The following is a 16,247-nucleotide window of genomic DNA, read 5'->3' on the forward strand; positions in this document are numbered from 1 at the left end:
TAGAATGTATTAGCCTCCACTCGCTGACCATTTTAATGGGACTTCCAGCTTTGCACAGTGGGAAGGCCACTACAAGTCTACATTTCAACAAGAAGCTACCATATTTTTCGCTCTATAAGATGCACTTTTTTCCCCCTCAAAAGTAAGGAGAATGTCGGTGCGTCTTATAGAGTGAATGTGTGTGTGCCCGACGCCCAGGATGCTGCCAGCCCGCCTGCACCACGTGGCACCACCTGGCCGGCATGCGCTCGGCACGCATCGCTCCACCCACCCCCTCCGGCGCAGGTGAGAGCTGTGCCGCTCAGGGGGAGTGGTGCGGAGGAGGAAGAGCCGCAGGCTTTAACCCACCGGCCGCACGGAGAGACAGACTGCTCACCCCCACTGCCCGGGAAGACCTGCCGCCGCCACCACTGCGCTGCCTGGAAGACCACCGCTGGCACGCGGCCGACCCGGCTGCACCACACCTGGCCGGCACACGCTCAGCGCGCCCTGCTCCGCCCCCCCACTCCAGCGCAGGTGAGAGCTGTTAATCACAGGTCAGTGTGTGTTTTCAAATAGCAACCTGTCTTTTAATGAAGCCCATGGGGAAGTGATGGCGAATGTGCCTGTGATTATCAGGAAGCTTTCCATGGATCCCTCCTCTAAAAACTAGGTGCATCTTATGGTCAGGTGCGTCTTATAGAGTGAAAAATACGGCACTTATCCAGGATAAGGGGTTGATCACCATCCACCTGCCTGGCTAAGAAAACAGTATCTAGCGTGTATCTGGTGATACGTATTGCCAGTTGTTCAAAGAGACCCATGATTATCATAACAGCCAAGAAGTTTTGAGTCACTCCGTATCTAGTGGCCTTAGCAGGTATGCTGAGAACCCTAGAACTAAAATTCTGGAGAGGTTTAGCATCATGTCAGGGTCCATCTCTAAATTGGGTTCTTCATTTGGCTCCTATCAAGATATGCTGCTTCACTCCTTTAAAGTACTTCATTTTTTCCAGCACAATGTGCCAGTTCTAGCACATAAAAACAATTTTCATCCTGAATTAATTAAAGTAAAATATGGAGATTTGCTTTATTTTTACACACCGTTTGAGACATTTCCCTGGTTGCACTGATTATGCGAAATGTATACTTAAAATACAATCAGGTGAAAAAACATTAATGGTGAACACCATAAAGAGCGGAGCCACACACACCATTTGCACTTCCAGCCTCCTTTGGGAACTGTCTGCAGTGGTGGATCGAGGCAGTAAGTGTGATAGCTGATGTCGCAGTCATCACAGAGAAGCAGCCTTCCTGGATCTGTAGCCTTCCCGCAGGCTTCGCACACTGTACACTCCAGACACCGCCAACCTTTGTGGAGCACCACTTTTGTAATCTGCATAGAAGAAGACAGCAAATTGTACAGAGGACTCACAGATGCCCAGCTGTTTTTATACATTTCTTATGACTGTTTGTATCTGTCAGAACTTTTTTTTAGGGAGAAGGGCTTTCTATATTTGGACACTAAAAATCTTCTTGCAGATTTTGCATAATCTTGTATATCCTCCAACTCCTAAATTTAGTAACAAAGCACCCCCTGCTCCCCCAAAATTCTGTTTGAGAAGGGAAAAAAACAAATTTAAGGAAAAGGAAGAGGCATACTCCTCAAATCCAGATTCACACACTGAAAATGAAACACAACCTAGTTCTGAAATCTGGGAAAAAGACGTTTGCTTACCAGCAACTGTAGTTCTTAAAGTGATAATCTGTGCATTTATAAAAGACTATATATAATAATATTTATTATTAAAATATAATAATAGTTCACATATAGGGGCTCTGCACCTGCATGGAGCCTCAGTTTAGTAAACTTCCACAGCTGAGGAATTGCTGGCCAGAACCTTTCCTCCACTGTTCTAGTATGCATAGTATCAACTTCAATATAGACACTGACAGTGTGTACCCACCTGTACTATCTTGGACCCCCATGAGGGAATGGTGGGTGGAGGGGTTTCAGCTACTGCTAAGCAACTTGCCTTTCTTCTTTCTGGTCACTGTGCAACACATATATGGGCAACAGGCAAACTGACTCCCTGAAGCAGTGTAGGCTTCCTTAACATAGCATAGGAGAAAGTGCTGTTCTTCCAAGAGCAGTTGACTCTTGCACTACGCTCAGTTTGTAACGCCAGATAAATGTAGACTCCCCCAACCAGGCTGCTGCCTGATGCAACCCCAGTAATGTAATGCTTGACCCAAAATGCAATTGATACTGCAATTCTGCAAGTACATTGAGCCCAGGAGGAAGGGACTCAGAAGTTCCAATCCTACGTACTGGTAAACCAACATAATGATATGGACCACCCATCCCACCAAGCACTGAGTGCAGGCAGGCATTATTCTTTTCCTGCCCCTGTTCCACACAACTTTGCCGCAATCTATGCAAAGATTCAGTGCAGGACCTGTAGAAATCAAGGGCCCACCTGAAATCAAGCATATGCAGTGTGATTTGAGCAGTGCAGTTGATGCAGAGAAGAATTTAGGTAGTATAATACTTTGAATGGTGGTGCTGGAGGAGACTCCTGCGAGTCCCTTGGACCGCAAGGCGATCAAACCGGTCAGTCCTAGAGGAGATCAACCCTGACTGCTCTTTAGAAGGCCAGATACTGAAGATGAAACTCAAATACTTTGGCCACCTAATGAGAAGGAAGGACTCCCTGGAGAAGAGCCTAATGCTGGGAACAATAGATGGCAAAAGAAGGAGGAGACAGCAGAGGATGAGGTGGCTGGATGGAGTCACTGAAGCAGTTGGCGTGAGCCTAAGTGGACTCTGGGGGATGGTGGAGGACAGAAAGGCCCGGAGGAAAGTTGTCCATGGGGTCGCAATGGGTTGGACATGACTTCGCAATTAACAACACTACTTTGATTAAACTGGAAAGCTTGACACTATCTTCGGGAAGAAAGAAACATCTGGATGGATCACTGCCTTATCTTTATGAAAAATCATTTGAGGTGAGAGCACCAATCTCACTTGCTCTATGTGCTGAAGTGATAGCAATGGGAAAGGCCATTTTCCAAGTCAACAAACAGAAATCAAATGTAGCGAGCAGTTGAAAGGCTTTCTCTGCCAAAGCCTGTGAGACAACAGACTAGCCTCACATAAATTCAGGAAAGCTTGCCCCACTGTGGAACTGAACCAAGCTTCAATGTCATCTATGTTCTTATCATCTATGAAGGGATAAGAACAGATTTCTCAGTGTTGATAAAGACACCCAAATGAATTATCTGGAGTAGAAAGCCCTCGCGTAGCTTGTGGGATGGTGCAGGTAGAATTATCTCCCTATTACGAAGGGAATCCACTTCTGATTCCAACTTGGTGGCAGGCCACTGAATATTATTCTATAGTCTGGACAACAGTTAGAACCCAGGAGTCAGATGTTATAGACTCCCAGATAAGAAGGAAGAGGATAGATCAGGATTAAGGATGAAGGCCTGAGGAGAACGCACAAAGCAGGAGGAACAGTCACACATGCCATTTATCAGTGGCATCAAGCTTTTTATCATCAGAACAGTATCAAGGTGTTTGAGGTTTGGTACTGAGGATGCCTGCTGGAAATATGTATGGTTTGGCTAGGAGTATGACTAGAAAAATGAAGGCTGTTGAGACTACAGATGGTTTTTGCTGGTAATAAGTGGATACTGATTGATAGCCATCCTCCTAACCATCTGGATGAGGCCTACTGTCTCATCTGTTTTAGAACAAAAGAGGCCCTGCCCATCAAATGGAAAGTCTTCTTGTTCCAAAGGGTAGAAAAGGCCACAATTCCAGTCCTCAGGGTAGAAAAGGTGGCTGAGTGGTAAAGACTACTCAGAGTGTTGTCCCCAGTCAGAGAAAGATAACTGGGTGTGAGCCTCTGCGAGTACAGTCTATGTCCAGTTTCCTCACCTGAACGATGTTACAAAGCCTTTCTGGCGATCCTAGATCATGACCAAGCGGCAAAATATGCTGCTTGGCTACATGGCCCAGCAAAGCATTTCAAATCAATCCTTCTGATACAGGGTCTCAGCCTCTCAGTTCCCATGGCTAAGGAATTATGTGCATTGGCCTCAAGGGGAAAGATGCGTCTGCAAATGCTTCTTCTAGAGTTCAGAAGACTTTGAGGTCTTTGCCTTCTTAATAAGCTTTTTAGCAACCAAGAATATTAAGATACATATTAATGTGGAGGAATCAGATTAGTCCATGGCTAAAGCACAAGGAGAAAATACTGTCCCTAAAGTAAATACTGTCAGAGAAGTGGAAGGCAGAATTGTTGAACAGTCTTCTTGTACCACAGATGTAAGTCCTTCCACTGCTTCTAGAGGTTTTCCGGCTTGAAGCAATCAGGCCTGTTGTGATGTGGTTGCATGGTGAAAGCTTAGAAGTGAGCAGAAGCATCAACTACATGATCGTCTCCCAAGCAAATTAGGCAAGAGAATGCCCATTTGCTGGAGCATCTAAGACATTTCTCAAATGGCACCTTCAGGAGTACAAGGCCTGAAAGGGCCGACATATTTAATTTCATTTCTTTAACGCCCAAGAGCAGAAGTTCTCTGGGCAGTTCACAACAAGTAATAATATTTCAATTCAAAAAAAAATAAAAAATAAAAAATAAAAACAACACTAAAGCTAAAGAAGGAAGAAAGAGACAATCTCAGCCAAAAAAAGTTGAAGCTCAATGGATAAGAGAAGCTTCCCGAAGCAAACACAATGGGAGCAAAGGAAATGTGTATTAAAATTGTGGGGAAAGGGTTCATACCAAAACCAACCAACCAACCAACCAACCAACCAACCCTCAGCTATGGAAGTTTCCTGAAACAAGGTTCCAAATAGGTACAGAGCCCATACATGTGAAGCAGAGAGACCCCAAAGGAGAACTGCAAGTCACTATTTGTCTTTCCCTGCTCCCACATTTTAAAATGTGTCATTCCTCTCTCCCTCCTCCAACATGACATTTGGAGAGAAATGCAATGATGTTATAATAAGTTAGAATTAAGATAAATTTTACTGATGTAAAAAGCAGTTATTTATATATCGCAAAATGATCTATATTAGGATGCAACAGAAACAAGCCTTAAGCTTTCTACCCTCTGCAATTAGCTTTTAATCATTACATGAAAAATTGTAAAGAACTGGTTTACATATTATTCTGTTAAGTGATTATGTGAGTATCAACCTTCCTTTGCTCACTTAGAATGCTACAGACTCTCCCCCACTACCAGGAAGGACTGCAGAACGGATGTTGCCATGCCAAAGGTTAATTTGAGAGGTGTGGAACTCTCTCCTTAAGAACTTGAGCTTAGTAAAAGTCAAGTAGCAGACAAGCACTTCATTTCTTCACTTTCCCACTTGTAGGGAAAGCTGGTGGGAAATCCTTCATAATTTTAGATAAGCAGAATACTGCTGGTTTCCATGTGATCACTTATTAAAAATGTAATGTGTGAACCTGCTCTAATTCGCTTGAATAATAGTTTCATGCACAGATAGTCAAATCCATGCAAGGTATGTGGAAAAAACTGAGATCTGTTTGGAAACAATTAACTGGTACCCTTCCTAATCAGGACATCAAATTCGTTTCAATGTTGGAGGCATTTTCATTCTTAGGCCACATCCTCTACTGGAACATATAACAAAGAATTCTATCAAAACAATAAAGTTTAAAATGACTACCTTTACAGATATGTTTGAACGAATGAAGAGACCCCCATTTGGTGAAATGGTAAAGGCACATTAACCAAAAAGATAGTGTAAACAAAAACTGCATTATGGATGTGTAATCTATGTTAGCCTAATCTGAAACAAAAGATCTTTTACTCATATCATGTATGCAGTGTTATATGAATTACATTCTTCTAAAAATGTCTATCCCTGTCATCTGTTTGTAGATTTAAAGTTAAATGGTCTAGTATATAGGAAAAAATCCTCTTTTAAATAACAGCATTTATAAAATAATAACGAGAGTTTAGATGTTGCAGCAAATAGCTATTATGTGTGCACAAGTCAACTCATACCTATCCAAATTTAATTTTCACACATTCTCTCCTAGCCTAATGAATGTAAAACAATAATTAAATACTCCAGTTGCTGTCAATTTTGACAGCGAACAAACTGAATTAATTGAACTTTATTGCCTTTGTAAATCAAGATGTAGTATATGTTTTTTCCAAGAAACCCCACTGCCATTTCTTAATACTGAGCTTATACCTGGCTTAGTAACTAACACAGCTTAATACTTCTCTTGTAACCAATAATGGTTGCTATTTATGGCTGCAAAATTATAGAAAGGTTAACCTCTCTTGCATCTTTAAAATGTCATTTAATTAAAGTGTTTTTCAAGCTGCATACAAATAATGGTCACATTTATAGAGGAATATTTAACAAGCTAACAACACTACGTAACAGTGTCAAAAGTGGAATCCATGTGGTTTATACAAGTACAATAAATAAATCTACAATCATTTTAAAGTGCTCACCTTAATACTGACACAGTATGGATGATAACACTGACCACACTGAGAACAGGCAAGTAGTCGGCCTTCCGCACCTTGTCCAAAACTCCCACAAACAACACACATATCCTACAACACCAAACAGATTTGTTTAGGTAACCAGCCAGTACTCAGCATACAAAAAGCTATAAAAGATATAAAAGGACAACATATAGACCTCTAACCCCATCTAGCATTTTTAATATTCCTCCTGAAATTCAGGTGTGTACAGTGCAATTATAATTAATGGGTTAGATCAGATTTAGGAATAGCTGTAATAGACCAAATGAAATAAATGGGTATTAAGTTAGTTTTTGTGACTAATTTATGTCCTATTGATTTCAATGTGTCTACTTTAAATTTGATTAAAGCTGAAACCAACCAAATATTTTACAGTGTTGGATTCAGATTCAGGGATCCACAGCTGGGTATGTGGAAGCTGGCTTCCCTATCCCCTGAAAAAGCTAAAGTGAGGCCAGGGACAGGAAGCACAGGAAGCTGTTTTGTGTGGGACAGGAAGCATCCCTGAAAATGGGCTAGAAGCACCTTTTGTGAACAGAGCAAAATGTTTCTATTCACAGAAGAGAAATCCTGGATGCAATTTCTCATCAGTAATGCTAATAAAACTACCTCGAACAGTTTGTGATGAAAGGTAAATTTTAGGTGTAAAAACAACTGAAAATGTATAAGAAAACTGCAATCATTTAAATATAATAAAATATTGAATTTGATTTGATTAATCTATTAAAACTTTCCACTAAAATGTGGGAAATATTTAAACATGCTTGCATGAATAGAATGATTTTGACCTCCCTTTTGAAAAAGAAAATCAGACTTATAAAGTGAGCAGTTACAATCAAGAAAGCCCTATTTTTTTCCTGACACCAGAACAAGCAAAACAGAAGAAACAACCTGAAGTATGCTGAATAGGACTGAATATTTGGGTGAAAAGAAAACCCTTCCATTTCCCACAACTCTTTGCTGCTGCTCCTGACAGCTGCTTCTGTGTTATTTCACTCTGCACTGGGGAGTGAGGACAGAGAGAGACATAACATGTTGACCCACTGCTGAGGTAATCATGTTTGTGCTCTTTGTCTTGCACTGTGCTGGAGTACAATGAAAGCAGCAGCTCAAGACAGCCACTGCAACCCAACTACTGGATCATAAATGTCAACTCAACATCAAGTGCACATTTGGATATACAATCCAAATGCAAAACTATCCCTCTCCCTTCACTGCTTTCAATGAAGCATTTGGACATACATCAAGATCCAGACTTGGATGTTAAGTATCTCTTTGTTCCACGGAAAAGAAGAGAGTAGAAGCAGGCAGCATCTGCACTTTGAGGCTCATTTTAATGTGCATCTAATTTAAGCCATAGTTCTTTATCCAATAAGTAACAGGCATGCATCAATTTCCTTAGCTGGACTGTGGCATTTATCTCGCCACACTGGGTCTGGGTTTTATTGCTTCCTAGCATGAAGAAAGGGGGCACTGGCACATTGCCTCATAACAGGTCCACATATCTCCCCCTCACATCTACCCCCCTCCCACACACACAGAATTTGAAAATAGAGGTTGCTTGGTTTTTAAGGGTTTTCCAAATCCAGCCCATTACTTTAATTTACCTCTAATGCTATAGCGACTTTAATTCTCTAGAGTTTAAAGGCCACTATCACCTTGAATCGTGTCTAGAAGTTAAACAACAGACTATATAACAAGAACTGACAAATCAGTTGGTCTTATGTGAAAACAGTAACTCAGCCTGAAAGAATAACAGTAATTACACTTTGCATCACCAGCAGTCTGTTACTCTTTCTACATGGACTAGCCCTGTGCTGGTCTTGACATGCGCGCATGACAGCGGCTCTTCCAGACCAGCAGGAAATGCTGGTGGACCAGTGGTGGTCCACAGACTGGTGTATGAAAACCACTGTATTGGAATAATTAATCTCCCACATCTTAAAATGTCCATATTTATCATTTGATGTGCAAGACATGGAAAAGTAACCAATGAATTCTGCTAGGGTACAGCAAAGATGAATGAATATTGCAACCTGATGCAAAGTAAACTTGTCACTGCTAGAAAATAGGACAACAGTATTGTGCATTGAGTTTTCCTCCTCATCTTTGTTAGATGCAATGTCCGTATCTGTGACCTACAAAACACAAGGAAAAAACCCAGACATGACTTTTTCAATAATTTACCACCAACCTTTAACTCTTATTATGAAATGTGGAGCACATTAGTTCAGAGTAAAAGTGGTATAAAAAGGTAATGGTAAAGGTATACAGACATACATATTGGACTATCTTGTATTACATTTACAGCCTGCTTCTGCTCTGAAATACTCGGGGAATCATACGCTATCTCCTTACAAGCCCTGTCCCTCATTTGGCCCCTGTAATAACTGCCTGAAGCCGATGAGACGGTGAAACCATGTCTAACGTAAGTGGCCTTAAATGGGTGAGGTTTGAACGACGGTATCCCTAGATCTATCCTTACACTCTTACTACTACACTACAGTGGCCTGTCAAAATAGGGAGGGGTGCAGCTCAAGAGCAGACCACAGGCAGAGCACTTCTGGCATCTCTAGTTTGGGCTGGGAAAGCTCTGGATTGAAACCCTCAAGAGCAGCAGTGCCTGTCACTGTTGACCAAACAGGCCTAAGACAGACCAGTGATCAGGTTAGTAGAAGGAAGAAACCCGCATTCCTAAAATAAATTTATGTCTTTGCTTCTTAATTATGTAAATTGACCAGGATGGGAAACGATTGAGGAGGATACTATTGCTTGCCTAGCATGAGAACGTCCGCACTGCCAGTGGGACGTTCTCTTATCCCTATTACCTTCCTCACTGAGACTCAGCAGAAAGATTTTTTCTTTCTCTCAAAACACAGCCTCTGTTTGTGCCTGCTTGATCCCAACTTTCTCTTCCAACACCCAATCAGTCTCTCACTGGTCTCCTCCACAGCTAACTGCTGCACCCATTCTGAATATGAAACTGCTTAAGTTTGAATAGGTGTAGAAGAGGAAAACAATTAACCTAACTACAGATAATCCGCTGTAAGCCATCCAGAGATGCAGAGTGATTGAGAGGGTTAGAAATACCCCAAATAAATAAATAAAAATAAATACAGACGCATTCTTACCCCTGGAGTAAGAACAGATCCAATTCCATTTTTCAGTTTTGATCTCCCCCGTCCACCTCTTCCAGAAAGGCCTGCCCCACGTGGTCTCCGCTTCCCAGGAAACCCTGATCCACGACCCTATGTAAAATGCATTCAGAAATTTAGACAAAACACATTTCACATTGCTTTTTTGAAAATGAAATATTATTGCATTGCATTTATATTACACTTTTCTTCCTTTGGTAAGGAACCCAAGGTGGCTTACAAGATTTTCTTCGGAAGCATTTTATCCTCACAACAACAACCCTGTGAGGTAGGTTAGGCTGAAAGTAAGTGACTGGCCCAAAGTCACACTATGAACTGAAGCTTTCTAACATTCATAAATACTAAAGGGATAATTTAGAAATACTGAGCCATTTTGCAGATTAGTATATCAAAGCTTTATCAGAAAAATATCAGGAAAAAGTAGTAGATCTTATTTGACAGGACACTGTGAACATGGTAGCCTGCACAAATATCATGCTGATGTCCTGCTCTGTTCTGATCTCTCTCTCTCTCTTTCTCTTAGCCATTTCATCAAAATCATAGTCTCTACTATCCATGACTAATGGGCATGGATTACTTGAAAACTAATCAAAACTGAAGCAAAAAGTAAGTTTAAACTTGCAAACGGAACTTGCACACACAAACAGACTAAAAGCACAGCATACACCTTCAAGTTGTTCTAAAATTTATAAAGTAAGATGAAGAAGTATCAAGTCTTCATAACATTAAAATATTTTATTAGTAAAACATTTACTGGCACAAGTAAATTAAGAGAACATTATGTTTACTATTGGTAAAGAAACCATGTTTACTATTGGTAAAGAAACCATTCTGACTGAGTACTAAAAATGGGAACAGCATTATCAAATCTGTTGGTCCTGTAGGTGTGTGTGAAACTTCTTCTATCTTGTTCACAAGCTGATAGTACATCAGACTAATAGCTCATAATTTGTAAAAACTGTAACAACCAGCAGGAGATTCAGTTAACTGTACAGAGGCTGTACAAAAATTCTTAATGAAGATACTGTGATGGTAAGTCTTTTAGATCATATAATGTACAATGAATAACAAATTCACATGCAATAGTGAAATGATATGGAAACAAAATCATTCCAAAACTTAAATATAACATACATGCACAAGTCAGTTTGGATATTATGATTCTGGCTTAATATACTGTAGTTTATTAAATCTGAGATTAATATTAACTTTAGCAGTTCAATCAGGATTTCTTTAAAAAAAGTTTCTTCACCTTGGTTGTTATGGGCAACTGTGGCTTACAATTGGCTTATTAACCAACATATAAAACCATAGTCTGGTCCTTCTTTAGACCCTGGTTAGCCAACTGACATTATACTCTAGTTTCCTGTTTTGAATACAACAGGAAATTAGCATAAATAAGCCATAATCAAAGTGCCAAAATCAGCACATGAGGGGTGCAGGTAGGAATGCACAGGCCAAAAACTCAACCACACTTTATCACACCAGTATCATGATGTCTGAACCTGCTTATAGCAATACTATATTAGTATACTTTTGGGTGCAGGGGGGTTCAATGCTTCAATACAATTTGCTTTCTTCATGTCTGGAAATGTAATAAATCTATCTATCTATCTATCTATCTATCTATTTATTTAGGAGACTTGTATGCCGCCCCATTCACCGAAGCCTCGGGGCGGCTCACATCCATAAATAAACTTCCATAGAATAATATAAATTAACAGTCGCCCCAAAGTAGCAAGAGAGTTTGATTTTATGTTAATACAAGTGCTTATGATTCTCTCTCTACAGGAGTGAATACAGTGTTTATGTGCAAGACCCTCTGCATGACTAGCAAAAAGAAATCTGAGCACTGGAGGTTTGGGACACCATATTCATAAGGGTCCATCTATCCTTGGCCTTAAATCCCACCCAAGTGACAATAGTGACTGAGGACATACCACCTAGTTCAGTCATTGTACACAAAGTTTACTCTGTGGGGCCTTAAACACCAGCTAAATTAGAGGCCGACCCAGTCTGGTGTTTTGTTTTATCACAGTATTAGTTAATAATACCATTAGTTCCCTTGTTTTGGGAGAGAATTTAGGGAAATTTAAAAAGTTTACATGCTAAATATATTGGGAAAAATCAAGTTTAATAAATGGAAAATTAATTCAGTTTCTTAAAAGGTTACATTATCTTTTTAGCACAGAACATCAGAGAGCAAAGGATCACAGGAATATAAATACAGATTAATTACCACTTTGATGCTCCATATGGCACTGCCAGGTAGCTGTCTGGATTTAAAAGTTTCCCGACCTTCTGAAATTTCTGGGGACCAGGAAGGTGGGCTCACTGTATTATGGCTACTCCAAGCCCCCTAGGATATTGCAGGTGAGAAAATAGATGTATAAAACTCAGGCAAATAAAATAAAAATAAATGACGCAAATAAAAAGTTCTGGAAGCAAAGCTGATGTAAGCACATACAAATCCTCAGTAAACATACATGTGTATTTACTGGGAGACATTTTCAACTCCACATTTATAAAGGACGAACATCAGATTCCAGTGTGCACAAAAATTAGAATAAATATAAACATAAGCTCTGCTAGAAAACTATTTCTTGGCATGATCAACAGATGAAGAGTAACTGTAACTTAGTTATATCCTTGATTTCTGTAATACTAAACCAAGAGGCCCCATTATGGAGATCATGGAGCTATTTTAGCATTAAGATCCATCACACATTTCAGAATGCATGTTGGAAAACATGACAGACAGACTTGTATTATGAGTGTAACTTACAAAAGAATTAGAAATCAGAATTGCTAAGCAGCACAGCAGACAATAGCCAATTAAAATAATACACATATATATATATATATGAAACATATTCCACAGGTGAAGATGAAGAATCAGATACAGTGACGTAATCTGCACAAACTCCAGATTTGCATTTCCCCCTACATAGCCCAATACATTGTAATTGTTTAGTTTATTTTTTATTTCTATACTGCCAAATAGCTGATAGCCCTCTTAATGATTTGCAACAATTTTAAACTTTTGTTTAAAATGTGCTATTCATTTATTTAAACATCAACTCTAACAGACAGGGGTTTTTTAAAGAAAAATATCAACCAGGAAAAAAAAGACACAACTCTACTATTTCCATTCACAAAATAATTCAGCAACAGGAGCAAATACTATTCATACTTGGAAGAGGGGTCAGGGTGAGTTAGGGAAAGCTGAAAAGTTGAAAATAAGGCTTCAAGAAGTTCCATTGAGCAGTAATACTTGTGGATCACATATACACAGATATGTGCACACATGCACTTCTATATCCCAAACTCAAATGTTTTAGGCTGCTCTAGCATAAAGCTCTGTAGAGGTTACACAAGAAGGTTTCATTAGTTAATAAATATATTAAAGTACAATCCTAAGGAATTGTATACTAAATATATTCTTAATGCAACAATAATCCCTGCACTGGCAACCATCTCTTTAGAATCTCTTATATACCACCAATTCAGACATACTAATGCCAAAGAACAGTTTGCATCAACCATAGTTTGCCCAGTTCAGTCAAAACAGCAATCTATGGTTTGCCAAGAATGGGAAATGAGGAAAGCAACTTGCACATATATGGATGCACACAGTCACAAGGCTTGCTCATGTGGCACCCAAAGACAATCTGGTTTCATCTCTAATGCGATCAGAAATGCGATCAGTTGTGCTGCTGACCAATCCCAATCAAGAGAGCCCATCACCACCTGCAGCAGGTGCGCTAGAAAGCCCCAGCACTTGCTTTCCTGCCATGGCATTTGCTGCAGGAAGGAAGTGACCAGTGAAAGCAACTGGCAGCCCTCTGTTGCTGAGGGGTTTTGGAGCTCTCAGATATTAGCCCATAGCCAACCTTTCATCCGATCTTGTTAAGCCACAAGACTGGCGCTTCCTTCGCAGCATATCCCCCGGCGTGCCAGTGGGTTTTGTGGCGGTGACCCAAGTCCTGCTGCTGCGAGTGGCAAAATATCTCACACCAGGCCTGCTGTGGTTTGCTCTTGTAACACTAAATTTTGGTTTAATGTTATCTCTGAACCAGTCTTAATCTGCTTAGTTAGTAGCCCTTCCTGTCTGCAGAAGCTATTTGCCATTTAGTCACAACATGCAGATGGTCTGACACAGGCAAATTTTTAACAAGTGCCGAATTCCATATTGCTGAATACTTACTTCCCCCCAGATTAGTTCCTGATGAGAATCCTGAAAAACCATTTTCCTTACCAGATAAAATACACATAAAACCAGATAAATTTTGCACATAATTCATGATGTCATCTATGAACAAGGACATCAGAAGATCAGAAATACAACTAAATGAGTAATTATAGCTTTCAGTCAGTCTGGTATCACTCTTTAGGATCTTCAGAAAGAATCTTTAATAAAACTGCATTCAGAGTTGTCAAATAATTTTGTATTATTTAATGCATGGCTTTCAGAATTAGTTTCTATCTTCCAGTGAAGTGCTAATCTGATACACTTCTATATGAACAAAGGCTTGAAGAAAGCAGGGCTTACATTTAGGTACACTCAGTTTTATCTAAATTGTACCCATATCTGGATAGCTAGTTAATAAAGCAACAATTTTTAGGGATGAAAGCTTCAACTAAAATGTTATAACCTACTCATTCAAATAGGTCTTAACCTCATTTCTCGATAGAAAATGTAACTGACCTATTGAAGTCATTTTTAATATTTTCTCATATGAGAGGTTCTTAGAAGGAACGGACTAGAGAATTAATGCTCTGTGCACACTGAAATCAGCATCCTGCGTCAATCTTTACTGCCATTAACAACAATACATAGTACGTTTTTACACTTTGGTCGCGGTCAAATATCAAAACAGATAAGAATTCTCAAGAATTCTGGTTTATTGTGAATGAGACAACATGCTGGTACATGCTGCCAGACTGCTCCCTGGGAGCAGTGGGAGCAGTGTATTTTAAGTGGGAGCAGCTAAACAAACCATGGCCTTCTGTCTGTGATTTATTGTTATGTGCTAAATGGAAACTCTGGCTTGTGTCTTCCCTGACATAAATGATGACTGGATTATAACTCCGGCTTGTTGGTTAAGAGAAAGACAGAACTCCCAGTATGTAAGCAGCAATAAACACACCAGACGCAGAAAATCCATGGTTTGTTTACCTGCTCCTGCTTGCAGTTGGAGGGATCATAAATGTGAATGTTAAGTCAGAATTGTTACATTTCAATTAGGCTAAAGATTCAGAGCATGATAATATGTTGCTGCAGTTATGTGCCATTAAGTCATCTCAGACTTGTAATAGTACATATATAAACACACACATACATGCATATATACATACATAAAGGCGGACTTAAAATTCCAGATCTAACAACAAAAACATGTTATAACATTTATGTATCTATTTAAAATTAAGCCATTTATTTTATCCAAAGTGGAGCATATTTTACTGATAATTCTGTTTTGGAATTCTTCAGTATGAAGGAGAATCTTAATTATAAAGAAAGATATGAGCCATCAAAGAATTAAAATATAAGATGGGGATATCCATTAGAAAGATGAACAATATTTATTTTACTAATAAGATACAAATTTGTATTTATTTGTTACTGTTATACAGCAACCCAATATATGTCCATATACGTCTTTAAGGCATTAAGGCTCAAAGTGTTTAATGGGTCTTGATCTTATGTAAGTGGGCACAGAATTGAAGCCTTAGTTAGCCCTTCATTACATTTCTGTTGCCTTCAACTGGGTTTTGGACTGAACAAAATGGCAAAATCAAAAGTAAATTTGAGTAACAAACAGATGCTTATGTATTATCCATCCATCCATCCATCCATCCATCATTTTTGAATCTTAAAAGAGCCCAGGATGGGTAGAATGTCTATAAAAACAACATTAAAGCTAATCCTAAAAACACAAATAAAATCGCAAGTCAACAACAAATACAACGGCATTCTGAAAAGCTAAACAATCACCATCTAGTTAATTACTAGATAAATGTCTATATTTGTTTTTGTATTCCATTCATATACCGCCTTTCCCCTAAGTAGCCCAGATCAACATAACCACCACACCACACGAGTGTGGTGCACCATGCTGGCCTTCACTATGCTGTGAAATCAAAACAGATATTTTTGAATCGGTACATAAACGTGGCAGAGACTAAATGTTTATTCTCTAACAATGCAAACATAAACCTAGTCAAATCTGCAATCCACATGCTGAAAAGTTATGTGTATAGTTTCTGTAATTAGGAAACACAGGAATATCTGAATAACCTGAAGCTGACATCAGTGAGAGTTTTAAAAAGCCAGGGCACCACATAAATCTGATACTTTGGCTACACTCTACCAAGTGAACAACTATTCAATCATCTTCAGCATTTTCACACACATGCAATTAAAAATGTACATAACCACAGTATGACTAAAATACTTCATTTCAAGAAGCACTTAAAGAAAACAGCCATAACATAGCATGTAGTTCTGACACGGTGCACAGTTGTACATGAAAAGGAACAATGACTGTAAGCATAGAATAGACTTTA

The 16,247-nt window shown here is 39.4% G+C and overlaps 1 protein-coding gene across 19 annotated transcripts in view; it reads right to left on the reverse strand.

Moving 5' to 3' along the window:
- KMT2C (lysine methyltransferase 2C) overlaps window positions 1-16,247 on the reverse strand; it is a 183,787-nt gene that overhangs the window by 63,845 nt on the left and 103,695 nt on the right. For 18 of the 19 annotated variants that reach the window (XM_044424617.1, XM_044424621.1, XM_044424603.1 and 15 more), the window contains 5 exons: window positions 11,917-12,036; window positions 9,654-9,770; window positions 8,559-8,660; window positions 6,487-6,591; window positions 1,194-1,375 (listed from right to left, as the gene is read on the reverse strand). In XM_044424617.1, the coding sequence (XP_044280552.1) occupies window positions 1,194-1,375; window positions 6,487-6,591; window positions 8,559-8,660; window positions 9,654-9,770; window positions 11,917-12,036 (626 nt within the window). The remainder of the gene's footprint in view (window positions 1-1,193; window positions 1,376-6,486; window positions 6,592-8,558; window positions 8,661-9,653; window positions 9,771-11,916; window positions 12,037-16,247) is intronic. The other variant, XM_044424611.1, reaches the window with a different exon arrangement.

The sequence above is a fragment of the Varanus komodoensis genome, unplaced genomic scaffold (genome assembly GCF_004798865.1).
Source record: "Varanus komodoensis strain SLA01 unplaced genomic scaffold, ASM479886v1 scaffold15, whole genome shotgun sequence".
NCBI classification, from domain to species: Eukaryota; Metazoa; Chordata; class Lepidosauria; order Squamata; family Varanidae; genus Varanus; species Varanus komodoensis.